At 42.9% G+C, this 17,151-nt stretch overlaps 1 protein-coding gene across 3 annotated transcripts in view; it reads right to left on the reverse strand.

Moving 5' to 3' along the window:
- ppp1r13bb (protein phosphatase 1, regulatory subunit 13Bb) overlaps positions 1-17,151 on the reverse strand; it is an 89,820-nt gene that overhangs the window by 41,801 nt on the left and 30,868 nt on the right. For all 3 annotated transcript variants that reach the window (XM_038968183.1, XM_038968182.1, XM_038968184.1), the window contains exons 3-5: positions 11,716-11,863; positions 9,412-9,531; positions 4,041-4,111 (exon numbers count right to left, since the gene is read on the reverse strand). In XM_038968183.1, coding sequence (XP_038824111.1) covers positions 4,041-4,111; positions 9,412-9,531; positions 11,716-11,863 — 339 coding nt within the window. The remainder of the gene's footprint in view (positions 1-4,040; positions 4,112-9,411; positions 9,532-11,715; positions 11,864-17,151) is intronic.

Genomic DNA, 17,151 nt, shown 5'->3' on the forward strand with positions numbered 1-17,151 from the left:
AGACTATCAACAGCTTTATTTCTGCAGAGCAGCTATAGTGTCTGTAAATATACAACAAATGCACACAGTCCCGAGTTGGCTGCGTGGTTCAGATGGAGGGTTGAGATCGCCTTACCTCCCAAGTGTTTCCCCAGCTTCAGTGAGTGAATCCCGGGTGCGTGTATGTGTGGGCTCTGCCTCACAGACAGGAGGGATGGAGTGGACGATAGTAGAGGGAGAGGGGACTGACTCAACTCAGGCAGGATGTGCCCCACACACACAGAAAGCCACAGGCACGCAGAACCACGCTCCAGTGCACCCGGGCGACACAGCCTCACTGATGAGGCCCACGGGAAAAATAAACACACATAGACCGCCGAAAGGAGAGTGAGAGAAAGTCTGGGTGAAATTGAGAGAAAGGAAGAGAGAGCGAGAGGGAGGGGGGCTGAGAGAAAGAGAAGGGGATCACCATGAGAATAAAGAAGACAGGAGAGAGAGGGAAAGCCATGTCTTACCCTCCCATTCTCTAAAGGGCATGTGTCCCCTGGGGATTATAGAGCTCCTCTCTCCCTGGGCCTAGTCCCCCGTGTGTGTGTGTGTGTGTGTATATATGTGTAGTTTCGTTGCTTGTGTGTAGGAGTGCTTGTGTAAGTGTCATGAGTGTGAGAAAGTGCGCGCTTGCATGTGTGTTTGTGGGAGAGAGTAACTGTGTGTGCGTGTTTGTGTTACACTTTTTCAGAGAGCGTTCCACATGTGGGCTGAGCGGCGAAAAGCCCCTTGCTCGACCAGAGCCCCGCGGATAACCACAACACTGATCCTCTTAGGACGGTTATGTCATCATACTGCCCTAATCCTCCAAACTACACAGGAGAGTACTGCGCTTCCTTATACATTCAAGGTTAACACACACAGGCTAGTGGGCAACATGCTATGGATCAGGGGGTAATGTTTGTTTGGGGTGCAATGGGGTGGGGGGGAACAGGAGGGCAAGATGGATGGGGTTTACTGAGTGCATGGAGATTTAAAGAGTTGCCCAACAATGGGATGTCATCCGATTATATGGCCAAACGAATAGGCTGTAGAAGCATTTGTGGACAGGACACCCCCTGCTCTGCCTAAAGTAGGAGAATGTGCGCACACAATATTATTCTGTACAATATGTGTGGATATTCACGCACACACACTTTGAGGGGGTAGGGGGAACTGATCCTAGATCTGTACTAGGTCTACAGGAAACATGTAGTTTGAGCGAGAGTCAGACTTGGTGGATTGTGTTCTGGCAGCACCCTCTGGGTTGTATTCACTAGGGACCAAACAGAAGCAAATGGACTGAAACAGGGAGGGCCCTAACTGAACTACCTGAAGAAACACTCGTAAAACGTTTTGCCATGGTTTGCACTAATAAATACAACCTAGGGGACACCCACCTGAGAAGGAGACACGCTCTACCGGCGAGCTAGCGTTAGCCATGTCTGGCTAATCAGCTCCCTAGCCGACAGTCCACCTTCCCTAGCTAAAACGCAACACTGCTCCCTGTGGTACTCACACACACACACACACACACACACTGACATGCTCGCACATCCATGAACATCCACATGCATGTGCGCAAACACATCTGGACCATGAATAGTTGGAGAAAGTATGCCAAAGGGACCAGATGAGGCAATGTGGTGTGTCGCGATGCGGTCATCACAAGAGTATACAAACAAATAAATAAATAACTCCATCTTGTGCCGCAATGGTTTTTTCCCGCCCCCCCTTAAGGTTAAATTAGTTCCGCTTCCTCAAGCACAGCTCTCCCCATTCTGGAATCTGGGACAGATGGTTAGGGAGTGAGGGGGGATGCCAGAGGCTGCTGTTATCATGGAGCCATTCTCTAACAAATGCATGCATGCACACTAGTGGTGCGCGGGTCAGCTGTTTGATCACCCGCACCCAATTGCTAATAACCCATCTGCAACTGCCCGACTATATGTGATAAAGTGATGGCTATAGGTGGGTAACATAAATCGCCATAGGGGTACAGGATTTTTGGGGGGCTGATTTACACACACCGAGTATACCAAACATCAGGGACGCCTTCCTAACATTGAGTTGCATATTCACTTTTTCTGCCTGTTCCCAAAAGTATTTGGTGATTGGTGGTTAGGCTATTTGGCACGCAAACAGTTCAGCCCTAAAGCGTAGACTTAGGCACTAAGTTGTTGTAAAAATGTGTGAGTGTCCCACATTTACCATCATCATATACAGTATGGATGGGGAGTGTCGCTGCACAGCTTTTTTCAGGTCTCTCCAGAGATGTTCGATCGGGTTCAAGTCTGGGCACTGGCTGGGCCACTCACTCCTGCGTTGTCTTGGCTGTGTGCTCAGGGTCGTTGTCCTGTTGGAAGGTGAACATTCGCCCCAGTCTGAGGTCCTGTGCGCTCTGGAGCAGGTTTTCACCAAGGATCTCTCTGTACTTTGCTCCATTCATCTTTCCCTTGATCCTGACTAGTCTCCCAGTCCCTGCCGCTGAAAAACATCCCCACAGCATGATGCTGCCAGCAACATGCTTCACCGTAGGGATGGTGCCAGGTTTCAAAGACTTCAATCTTGGTTTAAATCAGACCAGAGAATCCTTTAGGTGCCTTTTGGAAAACTCCAAGCTGGCTGTCATGTGCCTTTTACTGAGGTGTTGCTTCTTTCTGGCCACTCTACTATAAAGGCCTGATCAGTGGAGTGCTGCAGAGATGGTTGTCCTTCTGGAAGGTTCTCCCATCTCCACAGAGGAACTCTGGAGCTCTGTCAGAGTGACCATCAGGTTCTTGGTCAGCTCCCTGATTGCTTGGTGAGTCTTAGTGGTTCCAAACTTCTTCCATTTAAGAATTGAGGCCACTGTGTTCTTGGGGACCTTCAATGCTGAAGACATTTTTTGATAACCTTCCCCAGATCTGTGCCTCAACACAATCCTGTCATCTTGGAGCTATACGGACAATTCCTTTGACCTCACGGCTTGGTTTTTGCTCTGACAGGCAATGTCAACTGTGGACCTTATATAGACAGGTGTGTGCCTTTCCAAATCATATCCAAACAATTGAATTACCACAGGTGGCCTCCAATCAAGTTGTAGAAACAGCTCAAGGATGATCAATGGAAACAGGATGCACCTGACCAAAATGTCGAGTCTCATAGCAAAGGGTCTGAATAGTTATGTAAATAAGGTTTCTCTTTTTTTGTTTTTGCCATGTCAATATGGGGTATTGTGTGGAGATTGTTGAGGAATATTTTTTATTTAATTCATTTTAGAATAAGGCTGTAAAGTAACAAAATGTGGAAAAAGGGAAGGGGTCTGAATACTTTCCGAATGCACTGTATGTTTTAGGAATATAAAAGGTACTTTAAATATTATTTTTCAATATGATTTTACTCAGGCAAAAACTACTGAATGAGCTCAAAAACATGCTATGATGTATTGATTTTGATGACTTGGGTAAACATTTTTGTCCTGGCTAGCTATATAGAGTAGTCATTTGAATAACTGGAGCACCCAAAATGTCATTGACACACTAACTTTGTGAATCACTGGCACAGTCAGGGCCTAACCTCGTCCCCAGGTTAATTGAGCATAACGCATATAATCCTGGCATATCAATGAATCAAAGCTGGCCTCTGTGGGAGTGAACAGAGGTAGGGAATCAACTGAAGTATTTGTTATTAGCGAATCACACGACTGCGAGGCGTGGCTCCGAATCAGAGACATATGGTGTGCCACTGTGTTCGAAGGTCCTCAGGGAGGTTCGGAGGGAGGAGATTGATTAGGGATAAAGCCAATGGGTATGGGTAGGGACATTTTCTATTGGACAAGGACTTTTCCACATTCTCTCTATTGGGTTAACAAAGGCCATTTTTGAGGTACTGAAATAATATACCACAAGTATTTATTTTTTTATATATTAAAAGAGCAGAGCAGTCTCACTATGGCACAACCCCAAACATATCAAAATATGAGTGTGTATCATTTAGGTGCATAATGTGTGTGAGACTGTTTTGTGAGACTCAGATACAGTTTGTGTTCTTACCCCATTCTCATTGTGCTTTTCCCCACCACTTCCACTTCTACGGTTGGCCTGCTCTTGAGATTGCTGGCTCCCTGCAGGGGGAAAGCACAAACACTGAGTACACTCTAGACCACATGTCAAACTAATCATTCAATCTGGCCCCAAAAAACTCATTTAACCACCGGCAGGCCAGTGGTATCATTTATTATTTGTTGTAAAAAATACAAATTCATGTAGATCTCAATAGACATGGAAATTAGTAAAAACAAACAAACTGTAGAAATGATAATGGACCTACATTTCCAGTCTCTTCACTCTGTACAGCTTGCTAACAGTCATTGAAACGAAAGCTAGACAGTCAGGAAGCCTAAAATTCTAAAAGCGATAGAGAACTATCTTACATATTTTTACGGCGAGGAAATTATCAATATTAAGTGCGGACCTCAGTGAAGAACAAATGCAGCCCGCGAGGAAAATAAGTTTGACACCCCTGCACTAGACAGTATATCTGCAAACACACACCCACATACGGGTAGATGGGTTTTGGGTGTGCGGTGAGGTCTCAATGCCACTATCAATGTATGTGTTTCTACAATTTTCCATTGCTACTAGTCTGACTGGTTGTCAGACAGGAACCCCTCAGGGACACAACTCTTAATTTGAGAGTAAATACTAATAAACATTTAGGCTGAAATGGGTCTTAAGTATGCAGATGATAAATAATAAGTGTGAGTGAGTAAGTAAGAGCTGGCATGTGATGGACTGGGGCCACTTCTCTGTGTCTTTGTGTTCCCGCCCAGTGGAGGGTTGACTCTCCACTGAAGACACCATCACATTCCACCTCACTGAGCCCAGGCCGAGAAAGAGTGATGAGAGAAGACGAGTGAGTACACGGGTAAAAGTAACAAAAAATCCTGTGACTGAAACTTAAGTCGATCTCTGATCGATTGTCTGGGGCCAAGTTAATCTCCCCTTTCCCGTGAGAAAGTCATGACCATCATAATTTTAGGGAAAGAGGATCATCTTGTATTAAACTGCGAGTTTAACCAATTCCAGTCCCCTTGATTAGGGGGTCTGGGTCCACCCTGGGAGAATATTTATTTCGAAGGACTGAGAAGCTAATTTATGGTGACTTTATAAAAAAAGGACATTATAACCCGAAATAAATTTTAAAAGTGCTGACACCATCTAAAATATAATTTCCACCTCCAGAAATGAGCCAAATAACATATTGGTAAAACTTATGGTACAATTATTTTTACATATTGGACCATGCTTATAGCCTGGTCTACATCCCTCAAACTCAACTCTGGATCTCAAAATCAGTTCCACTGTGTTTTTTCATCATTCCCCTCTAACCAGGGACTGATTTAGAGTGGTGAAATTAATTACCAGGTAGAACAGAAAACCAGCAGGGTCTGGACCTCATTGGGTAAGACTTGAATACCCATGGTCTATATTTTTTATTTATTTTACCTTTAACTAGGCAAGTCAGTTAAGAACAAATTCTTATTTTCAATGACAGTGGGTTAACTGCCTGTTCAAGGGCAGAACGACAGATTGTACCTTGTCAGCTCGGGGATTCGAACTTGCAACCTTTCGGTTACTAGTCCAACACTCAAACCACTAGGCTACCCTGCCGCCCCAAGGATGTGCTATTAGCAACAAACTAAAAACAATAACAAATAAATATGAAAAGACCAAACTGCTTTCAAAAGTGTTTTCCGAGTTTGTATTAAGATTTATTGTGCATTGACTGCTTGTCAGAATACGTTTCCCTCACTACGGCTCTCTCAACTTGAAAGCGCCTGGAGAGGAATATTTCTCTCGCATAGAACACACAACCAGCCGACTAGGTAAATAGGTAAACTATTATACTAGAGGGTTGTCTGTTTTATTAACATTATATGGCAAGAATAGTAGTTTTAGCACGGAAAGTTGCATCCTGAGTGATACTTTGCTTGAAGCTACAGTAGGCTACATACAGCTATTTGAGTTGAGCACCGTGGTGGTGTGCATTATAGACTATTTCATTCACTTCATCTGAACATCGAAGTGTCAGCAACAATCATTAAAATGTCAGTTCAGTGCACACTGCATAACAGAGAAAATGTAATATTTGAGAATACATTTATTCGGGAATATATTGCGTAGAATAGACATGCTTCTGTATTAGGTCATGTCATCTCCAAACCACACACACACACCCCCATACTCCCAGAGACTTCTATTACGAATCTACAGAGATCTCAAAAACAACATCTCCAGAATCTATGTGATGGAAATCCGTCGCAGTGAATGAGAACTTTAACCCCTAAGTACAGTAGAAAGTAAGGGGAAGAGGGAGGGATAGGACATAGGAAAAAAAGAGACGATTGATTGAGGTGCTCAATTCAATTAATTCCCAGATTCCTCGCATCCTTCTCAGCAGTATTGGAAAAGAAGGTCCAAAGACCCTGCCCACGGACGTTCTTCTCCAATATGTTTTAAGAAGGGAGGAGAGAAGATGCAAAGAAACGATGAAAGGTTAATTAAGGGTAGAGGAGAAAGGTAACATGCTTGCATTGGTGTTCCAACGCAATTCCTATTAACACTCATGGCATTTCAATGCGTGGCAGTTGAAGCATAAAGAAAGCCCCCTTTCCAGTGGCAAAATTACAGTGGCCCTATTATTTATCATTTGTGACCAGCGTAGATGTATACAGTTACAGTGCCTGCAGAAAGTGTTCATACCTCTTGACTTATTCAAAACGTTGTTCTATTACAGCCTGAATTCAAAATACAGAAATATCGCATTTATAAAAGTATTCACACCCCTGAGTCAATATTTTGTAGAAGCACCTTTGGCAATTACAGCAGTCAGTTTTTCTGGGAAAGTCTCGAAGAGCTTTGCACACCTGGATTGTGCAATATTTGCCCATTATTTTATCATTATTTTATCCTGAAAACTTCCCAGTCCTTAACGGTTACAAGCATACCCCTAACATGATGCAGCCACAGCTATGCTTGAAAATCTGTAGAGTGGTACTTAGTAATGTGTTGTATTGAATTTGCCCTAAACACTTTGCATTCAGGACAAAAGTGAATTGCTTTGCCACATTTTTTGCAGTGTTACTTTAACTTCTTATGGCTGAAGGGGCAGTATTGAGTAGCTTAGATGAAAGGTGCCCATATCAAACGGCCTGCTCCTCAGTCATAGTTCCTAATATTTGCATATTATTATTAGTATTGGATAGAAAACACTCAAAAGTTTCTAAAACTGTTTGAATTATGTCTGTGAGAAATCCTGAGTTGAAATCAAAACAGGAAGTCAGAAATCTGAGCTTGTCTGTATTCACCAGAGTCCCTTAAGAAATCCACTTGAGTTATGAATGATGTTGCACTGCCTAGGGGTTCCACTAGATGTCAACCATCAATAGAAATTCCAATGAGACTTCTATGATGTTGTGGGAGAGAATGAGAGCAGAATCAGTCAGGTGTCCATCAAGCAGCCATTTTCTGATCATGCCTTTTCTTCATGCAAGACACTGACGTTCCATTGCTCACGCAGACAAGAACGAATACTCCGGTTGGAACTTTATTGAAGCTATATGTTAAAAACATCCTAATGATTGATTCAGTACTTAATTTGAAATGTTTCTTCGACCGGTAATATCACATTTTGAAGTTTTTGTCCGATATAACGCTGACCAGAATTAGCGTTTGGATATGTAAACCAGACGCGCTAACAAAAGAAGGTATTTGGACATAAATAACGGATTTTTTCGAACAAAACAAACATTTATTGTGGACCTGGGATTCCTGGTGTGCTTTCTGATCTAGATCATCAAAGGTAATGGAATATTTATCATGTATTTTATTGTTTATAGTGACGCCATCTTTGCAGCTGTGGTATGCTGTTTTTGAGCGCCGTCTCAGATTATAGCGTGCATTTCTTTTTCCGTAAAGTTTTTTTGAAATCTGACATAGCGGTTGCATTAAGGAGAGGTATATCTATAATTCAATGTGTATAACTTGTATTATCATCTATATTTATGATGAGTATTTCTGTTGAAACAATGGGCTATGCAAAGTCACTTGATGTTTTTGCATTTAGTGAATCTTGTAGCCTCAATGTAAACTCAGATCTTTTGATATAAATATGAATTTAATCAAACAAAACATGCATGTATTGTGTAACATGAAGTCCCATGAGTGTCATCTGATGAAAATAATCGAAGGTTAGTGATTCATTTTATCTCTATTCTGGTTTCTGTGAAGCTATCTTTAGCTGGAAAAAATGGCTGTGATTATTGTGGTTTTGTGGTGACCTAACAATCGTTTGTAGTGCTTTCGCTGACAAGCCTATTTGAAATCGGACACTTTGGTGGGATTAACAACAAGATTACCTTTAAAATGATATAAGACTCATGAATGTCTGAGGAATTTTAATTATGAGATTTCTGGTTTTTGAATTTGGCGCCCTGCACTTGGACTGGCTGTTGTCATATCGGTCCCGTTACCGGGACTGCAGCCATAAGAAGTTTAATGCCTTGTTGCAAACAGGATGCATATTTTGGAATATTTTTATTCTGTACAGGTTTCCTTCTTTTCACTGTCAATAAGGTTACTATTGTGGAGTAACTACAATGTTGTTGATCCATCCTCAGTTTTCTCCTATCACAACTATTAAATTCTGCAACTGTTTTGAAGTCACCATTACTGAGCGGTTTCGTTCCTCTCTGGCAACTGAGTTCGGAAGGACGCCTGTATCTTTGTAGTAACTGTGTGTATTGATACACCATCCAAAGCGTAATTAATAACTTCACCATGCTCAAAAGGATATTCAATGTCTGCTTTTTTTTACCCATCTACCAATAGCTGCCCTTCTTTGCGAGGCATTGGAAAACCTCCCTGGTCTTTCTGGCTGAATCGGAGTTTGAAATTCACTGATGGAGGGACCTAACAGATAATTGTATGTGTGGGGTACAGAGATGTGGTAGTCATTCAAAGATCATGTTAAACACTACTATTGCACAGAGTCCATGCAACTTATGTGACTTGTTAAGCACATTTATACTCCACTAACTTAGTCTATTTAGGGCTTGAATACTTATTGACTCTCAAGGCATTTCAGCTTTTCATTTATTTATTTTTGTAAAAATGTCCACAGACATTATTGGGTATTGTGAGTAGGCTAGTGACACAATCTCAATTTAATCCATTTTAAATTCGGGCTGTAACACAAAATTTGGAAAAAGTCCAAGGGTGTGAATACCTTCTGAAGGCACTGTGTGCGCGCTTGCCTTTGTTTGCCTGTGTGTGCGTGCATTTGCCTGTGTGTGCACATTTTCCTGTGTGTGTGTGTGTGTGTGAGAGTTACAGACAGCAAAGGGGTTACTATTGCACCCACCTTGATCACTGCTTTCGGTGGGCGAGTCCTCGTGCCGGAGGAAGAACTTGACCTCTTGTTTTCGGGGTCCCCACTTCTGTAGGTGCTCGTACATCATGTGCTCAAAGGGGATTGCTCGTTCTAGGGGTATGGGGGGGACAGAGAGAATTGTTTATTTCAGCCATCATTGATTTATTTAATTCCTATATGTTTGCTTGTATGCAATGTATGTGGTAGCACTTTCCATGGCAATAAAGCCTTCTGAATTTGAGAGAGAATTTAAAAAGAGGAAAAGGCAGAATCAGGTGGCTCGTAGCTGTCTGAATGACTAGTCTATAATCTGCTTATCCAGCGTCTCGGAGTGCTGATATCGGATCAGGTCCCCCCGTCCATGTAATATTTATTGCGATCTAAAAGGCAAAAGTTACCCTAAATCAGCATTCCTACTCTGAGATGCTTGACACATACAGTCCCTGGGCTAGTGAGGGACAGCGAGAAGGAAAGGAACAAAGAGAGAAAGAGAGCGATTCAGAGAGAGAGAGAGAGAGGCAGGGGGGGGATCTTAGCCCACCCCATAACATTCTTTACCACGGCAGTGATGGCACTATAACCAGTAGAAAGCAGAGTTCTCCTGGTTGAGCAGAGTGACTAGACCAAAGCAGGAGCTTTAAAAGCACTTAAGTGAGCTCCTCTGCTTGAGGCAGACTCATGCCGACTGCTGGCCCCATTCGTTCCCATTACAGCTGAGCCAGACGCCTCACACAGGCAGAAAGGAAGAAGGGCAGCGTGGCCGCTCACCCCTCCCTCCAAAAACTTGAGCTCTGATGAAGACTAGATAGTTCCGGCTGTGCTTTTCATAAGTCTTTGGCTGCATCCCAAATGGCAAAAGCAGTGTAGTATATAGGGGACAGGGTGCCATTTGGGATGCAGAATGTCTCTTCAGACATTAAATGCAGACAGCGGACACACCCCGCTGTCAGAGTGTGCACGTGCGCACACACACACAGTCGTCATGATTGCTTCCCTCACCAGAGTTCTAGCTGACACACCTGTGTCATCAGTGTTTTGCTGAGAGGGACCACTCCTTGAGATAAACATGACATCCAGCCAGCTTGTTTATTAGCCCTGTTACGTAATCCCATTTGGCTAGCTCCTGACAATACAACTCCTCTGTGTGTGTAAGCTGTTCTCCTTTGGGGAGAAATCTGTAGCAAATCAGTATTTTTGTATGCGATTACCCAGTACAGTGGAGGCTACGGACAGTTTTATGGCACACACATAAAAAAAATACGTTTTCAAAACCATGTGGAATTTGATTATTTGTCAAACATTCATTTTTAGATCATTTTCAAAAATAAATGTTCTTTTCACATATCTAACAATATTATGTATGCTTTATATTACTGTTTGGATGCCCATTTGTGGTGTCTACTTATTTAGTGAGGCCGCTATAGGTCAAGTGCACAGTACCTTCAAGCTTTGCATGAATTGGCTTGCAATCAACTAGAATTTAACTTGTTTCCATAATTCATATTTTGTCTAACTACAAGTAAAATTAACTGGCCATTACTCCTGCAATTGGCATAGGCCACATACAATTGACAATTCCCTCAAAAATGTAGTTATCACTTATAGTGCACATCTGACTACTCAAAGATCCACTTGTCTCCAGCGGTAGTTTCACGGTTGTTTCTCACACGAGAACTAGTTATTACCGTAGTTTGACTGGTATGTACGGCTCTAAAAAGCTCTCCGGCGCAGAAGACCACACTTTCGCTGTTACTTTGTGTATATACAGAAGTGTTTCCTTTCACAAAGCTTATTTCACATTGGAGCTGACTGTGTGCTACATGCTTATTCATTCTCAAGTCTGAATGCAGCCTAAGCAGAGAAAGCATGTATCCCAAACACCACCCTATTCCCTATTTAGTCCACTACCAGAGCTCTTTCGGCCTTAGTAAAAGCAGTGGACTATATAGGGAAGAGAGCCATTTGGGATGCACACAGAGCATCGTTAGGGTCTCAAGGCACACAACCCCTTCACAATTTGTGTGGTAATGAGAGTTGTCAACATGCAGTTCAGGTAAAGTGGTTGATCAAAAAGTCTCCATTTCAACACTGACCTAGTCTAGTTGGAAGTGCACTTCAAGTCCTGAAGAGCCAACATATGAGCAGGCTGTTACTCCAGCCAGTACCTGACTAAATAGCAAGAATGAAAATGAGCAGTGGAACTGGACTCTAGGTCAAGATTGAAGTATACCTGTACTAGAGGCTAGGGTAAGAAGGCGCTTGAGGAGGAGATTCGAGACGGCGTCACTCTCTTACCGTTGCCTCGCCACACTTCGGCAAGGTGGCAGCCGCTCTCGCCAGGCTCCTTGCAGAACTCGACCACGTCGCGGCACGACGTCTCAGGGGTGATGGGCACCTCGGTCAGTGCCTGTTCCCCATCACTTAGGTACACTGTCAGGATCATCTGAGCGGGAGAGAGGGAGGGAGGCAGTTATAACCAATAGCAGGGGATACATTGAGTAAGCAGTAGCACATTTAAGTCACAGGACAGGTTTTGCTCCCCCAACACCTAAAACAGATCTAGATCTAGGGTCAAACTTTTGCATAAAAATGTAGGCTAAACGTTAGCTACCCTTTGCCAATCCAAACTACACGTGCTTCATTTGCTCAATGGTTTCAGTGCCTTCAGTTAGCTAGCAATGATAAATAGCTACCAAAAGCGATTGACGTGGATTTTCAATTATGTTTTCAGCCATCTATCAGTAATAAGCTTTCTCGCCCTCTGCTTTGAGCATTGGACAATCAAGCCACGACCAACCCTGTGTCCTGGCTGTAGCTTGAGTTGCGTGTATCCTCAGCACACACTGCTGTGGAATGTGTGTGAAAAGGTTTGGTGGAGATCTTTATGGTAAACGTCACAGAGGTTTGTGGAATACCACAGACTGACATCAGTTCTTCATAGGTGCATTGACATGTGATAACACTACCCCTACTGAATCAGCAGTCTACGTGGGTTAACTCAATGGTCTGGTGATGATCATTATAACTTTCATCCATAGAGAAACAGAAAAACGTCTGCCAGAAAGCATTTTTCTATGGATCCATTTCTGAAAATGTTCAGGACCCCAAACATATTTTTTTCACATATTGCCTGGACTATTCCTCCCTCCCTCTCTTCTTTCCTTCTTATCGTAGCACTCACAGCTTTTAATGTGCCATCAAGTGTTACCCATCAAAGACTGTCAGTGTTTGCCACAAGAGTCTCCCCAAAACTCTATACACACACTTGATTCAGTCCAACGCTCAAAGCAGAGATGGAGAAAGTTAATTACTGATAGAACCAAGACTGAGAACATAATTAATAACACATGTTCAAGATACTTCCACTTCTAGCCAAACAGCATAGCCTGCATCAGTCACAATGGGCAGTCCTTCACACTTCCCACGGCTGATCTTGGCTCGGCAACAATGAACCAAAATCTCTATGAAATTAGGATGCGTGGCATTCCCTTCTGATTGCAGCTAACACTGTAGCACACATTACACCCAATCCCACACTGACCCCTAGCCCCACTGCAGTTTTGGGCAGTCAGACAAGATTTTATAAATTAAAGAAATATGGGTGAAAATTCCACATGGCCAATCTGTGGGAAACGTGGAGCCATTACCCTATTGATTATATCCCTTCAATCCTTTCATATCTCCAAAGTCCATAGGGGGTCTTGCTATGGGTCGATTTGGGATAGAGCAATAGATTCCACCAAGAGAGCAGCAGGGGGTAAGAGAGAAATCATTGGCCTTCTTTTCCACAGAAGGGGGGTAGACAAACCCAAACATGATGCAAATGTAGAGCGCCAATCACACCAACCAAGACCAGTTTCCACAACTAATGCCAACAGGCAATCCCATACCAATGAACTTATTTGTCCTCTGCTTTCTTAGTTTCAAAATGAAACAAGAAAGGATAACATAATTTTCTGAGTAAATGCATAATTCAGGGGAGCGAGCGCCAGGAAAGCGGTAGGAAGTGTTCGCCCTCTTCTGATGAGATTAAATCGGGAAAACAGAGATGAACAAAGATTACCACTGCCAAAACTGGACGAGAAAATTCTGAGCGCAGAGCTTCTAAGCCCCTTGTCTCCCTGCAGAATCCCTCCATTAAGATCCACCTCAACATCAATATATCAGATGAAATCATAATCGCAATACCAAGCAATTCTTTTAAGTGCACTAAAACAAAGCCTATTGGACCATGACGGATAATGCAAGAAACAAATGATCTTGCCAAAACCTACCAGGAAAAAAAAAGAAGTAAAATGATGTGTTGGTATTGAACGCTCTTCCTAAAATGAATAGGATCTGACTTATTATAGTATACTGCAACCAGTAGCCTACATTTCAGATGTGAAGATCTAAGTATGTGCATATGGTAATAAACAAGCTCAATGGCAAATGGTGGCAATGGCCAGCAGCACACTCAGGGTCAGCAGTCAACACAATCAAGAAGTACCGACTATCCACTCAATCACATCATTCCAAGACAGGGGAGGCTCATCCTCAAAGCAGCATGCTCACACACAAATATTGTTTTGACAAAAAAAGGTTTTAAAAAATAAATAATTGTCCTGTCTGGCACAGTCGGTAGAGCATGGTGCTTGCATCGCCAGGGTTGTGGGTTCGATTCCCGGGGACACCCACACGTAAATTGTATGCACGCATGACTAAGTCGCTTTGGAAAAATGTGTCCGCTAAATGGCATATTATTATTATATTAAAAAATATGAAATTCAAAGGTCAACATTTCTGTCATGCCATGGGATTTTTATGCAAATGTATGGCCGTCTTCCAAAAAATATGCCAAAACGCTGACACTTCTGCCAAAACACAGGAACCCCGGAAGTGCTAGTTAGACCAATCAATGGCCTCTGCCCCAGCATTGATATGGGTCACCAATAGCGTTGCTGCAAAACAAAGGTTAGATGGATGACAAAAAGAGTTCTCACTGGGCAATATAGAGAAAGCAACAAGCATATCGACAAGGACCTGGAACGGGCAGGCAAAACTGAAAACAGCAAAGGCTGTTGTAAAGATTTAGCCGAGACAATTTCACCTCGTAAACGACCAATGCTGGCGTGAGACAATGAGAGTAAACCACCCTTGAATTGAAAGTTGAGCAAGACAGATCTCACCTCAAGAGGAATACTAACCACCCTCCCATAGTTGCCGTTTCTGCCCGTGGCACTTCCCCCTTTAACTGCTGTCCTTCTCCTCCGGCCTTCCTTCTTCCCCGGCCGGTGGCGCTCCTTCACCCAGGTACGGTCCTTCGAGAGGCTGACCAGGCCGCGGAGCACTATGGTCACAAACTTCTTCATTACGCACCCCCCCGCCGCGTCTTATCGCCCTGCCACTGTAGAGTCCAAAACACACTCAAGTAAACGGTATGAATAATAAACGCTAGGCAAGCGTCAGGGTACGCAGTAGCGAAGAGAGCCCTGCGGAGGAGTCTTTGGAGGAGTGAGCCTTGCTTGTTGTGTGAGCACCAAGGGATGGAAAAGGGAAGCAAAAGAGGGAGAAAGAGAGAGAGACAGACAGAAAGAGAGACAGAGAGAGAGCGAGAGAGGGAGGGGTGCATCCGCAAGCCCCCCTCCTGAGCAAGGCTCCCTGGGGCACACTGGTGAGTCTAGCACCGATGACACACTGCCAATGAGTGTGGGCGGGCCTTGCTGTGACTGACAGATAGAGGATCCAACCCTGGCATCGCTTCAAGACGGTGACGGCTGAAGTCCCTCTCTGGGATTGTTTCAACCACTGTTTCCAGCAAGCAATCCCCCGTCTCTGGAGAGCATAGATGTATTGCGATTTGCGAATGAATGGGCAGTGGAGAGAGAGGGAGAAAGAGAGGGAGAGCAAAGGAGAGAGAGAGGGAGGAGGAGGGAGGGAGATGCATGCCATGCCTGCTCCCTGGTTGAAGGATTCACATGGTCATCAATTCTGACCACTCTAATCACATTCATATCCCTAGCGAGGAGTGTGGACGCCTCAAAACAACATGAGAAAAACAAAACAAAGAAAGATTTAGAAAGCCATTTATTGCTACAACGACAACAGTGGATTTAACCAGTTAAGGTACTGTATTTTTCAACAGTTACAGCACAACCTAGGACAATGGTCACTTTAGTGTGCATGTGTAAATAGTAATCTATTTTTCAGAACTTGGGGCATATCAGCTCCAGGGTTGGAAACATTTCATTGTAAATAAGCCTAAGTCAATTCTGTGAGCGAGTTGGATATCTGATTAATGAACCTGAAATAAATCCTTATCGAGGATAGATTCCGTGAAATTGTATGGGGAATACATTCAATAGGCTATATAACAGATGTGCTTTTCAAATCGTGGCCTTGGGTCCATCTCAATTGACTGAAGCAAAAACTCAACATTCCCACAATAGCCATTATCACTCGTATAGGGTGACGGTCATCATTATTTAGGAAAAACCCTTTCCAACACTAGGCTTATATGGTCAGGCTCCCAAACATTGTATTTTTAGATTAAACACTACCACAATATTTCAAGTGATATATAGCCCTTGAAATATCCAAGCACAAACTTAAATAATAAATCACCAAGGAAGTTAGTTCTAGCTCCCAAATAAGCTCCCACTTTAATGAAAATACTTTCAAAAAAGGGTCATTTTCTTTTCGTCTGCCAACCAGCCAGGTTCTACATATGATGAATTGCCCCATAAAAAAGACACCTACTACTTACTGTATCACCATGCAATGTTAAACGTTAGTTGCATCATTCCTCATCCGTTTAGTGCTTATACAGTAAACCCCAATATTTAGTTGATAGAGATCGAGATATATATTTCTGGATTCACGGTTAATTGGCATAAACCTGATGCTATGCCAGTCTCTACAATAAAATCCATCAGCCATGGTTGCCCCTTTTAATTTCAAGTAGAAGCAATAGGGTATAAATTATCAGGGCATTCTATTGACAGAGTTAGATAAGATAATGGATATCAATATTCCAGTCCTCCAAAAAATGGAAGTTGTTAAATCTTATTGTACGGGGAAATATGTATACAATTAAAATTATGCTTGTTCCTAAGTTTAACTACAGTTGAAGTCAGAAGTTTACATATACTTAGGTTGGAGTCATTAAAACTCGTTTTTCAACCACTCCACAAATGTCTTGTTAACAAATTATAGTTTTGGCAAGTCGGTTAGGACATCTACTTTGTGCATGACACAAGTCATTTTTCAAACAACTGTTTACAGACAGATTATTTCACTTACAATTCACTGTATCACAATTCCAGTGGGTCAGAAGTTTACATACACTAAGTTGACTGCCTTTAAACAGCTTGGAAAATTCCAGAATATGATGTCATGGATTTAGAAGCTTCTGATAGGCTAATTGACATAATTTGACTCATTGGAGGTGTACCTGTGGATGTATTTCAAGGCCTACCTTCAAACTCAGTGCCTCTTTGCTTGACATCATGGGAAAATCAAAAGAAATCAGCCAAGACCTCAAAAAGAGTTGTAGACCTCCACAAGTCTGGTTCATCCTTGGGAGCAATTTCCAAACGCCTGAAGGAACCACATTCATCTGTACAAACAATAGTACGCAAGTATAAACACCATGGGACCACGCAGCCGTCATACCACTCAGGAAGGAGACGTGTTCTGTCTCCTAGAGATGAACGTACTTTTCTGTGAAAAGTGCAAATCAGTCCCAGAACA

The sequence above is a fragment of the Salvelinus namaycush genome, chromosome 29 (genome assembly GCF_016432855.1).
Source record: "Salvelinus namaycush isolate Seneca chromosome 29, SaNama_1.0, whole genome shotgun sequence".
Lineage (NCBI taxonomy): Eukaryota > Metazoa > Chordata > Actinopteri > Salmoniformes > Salmonidae > Salvelinus > Salvelinus namaycush.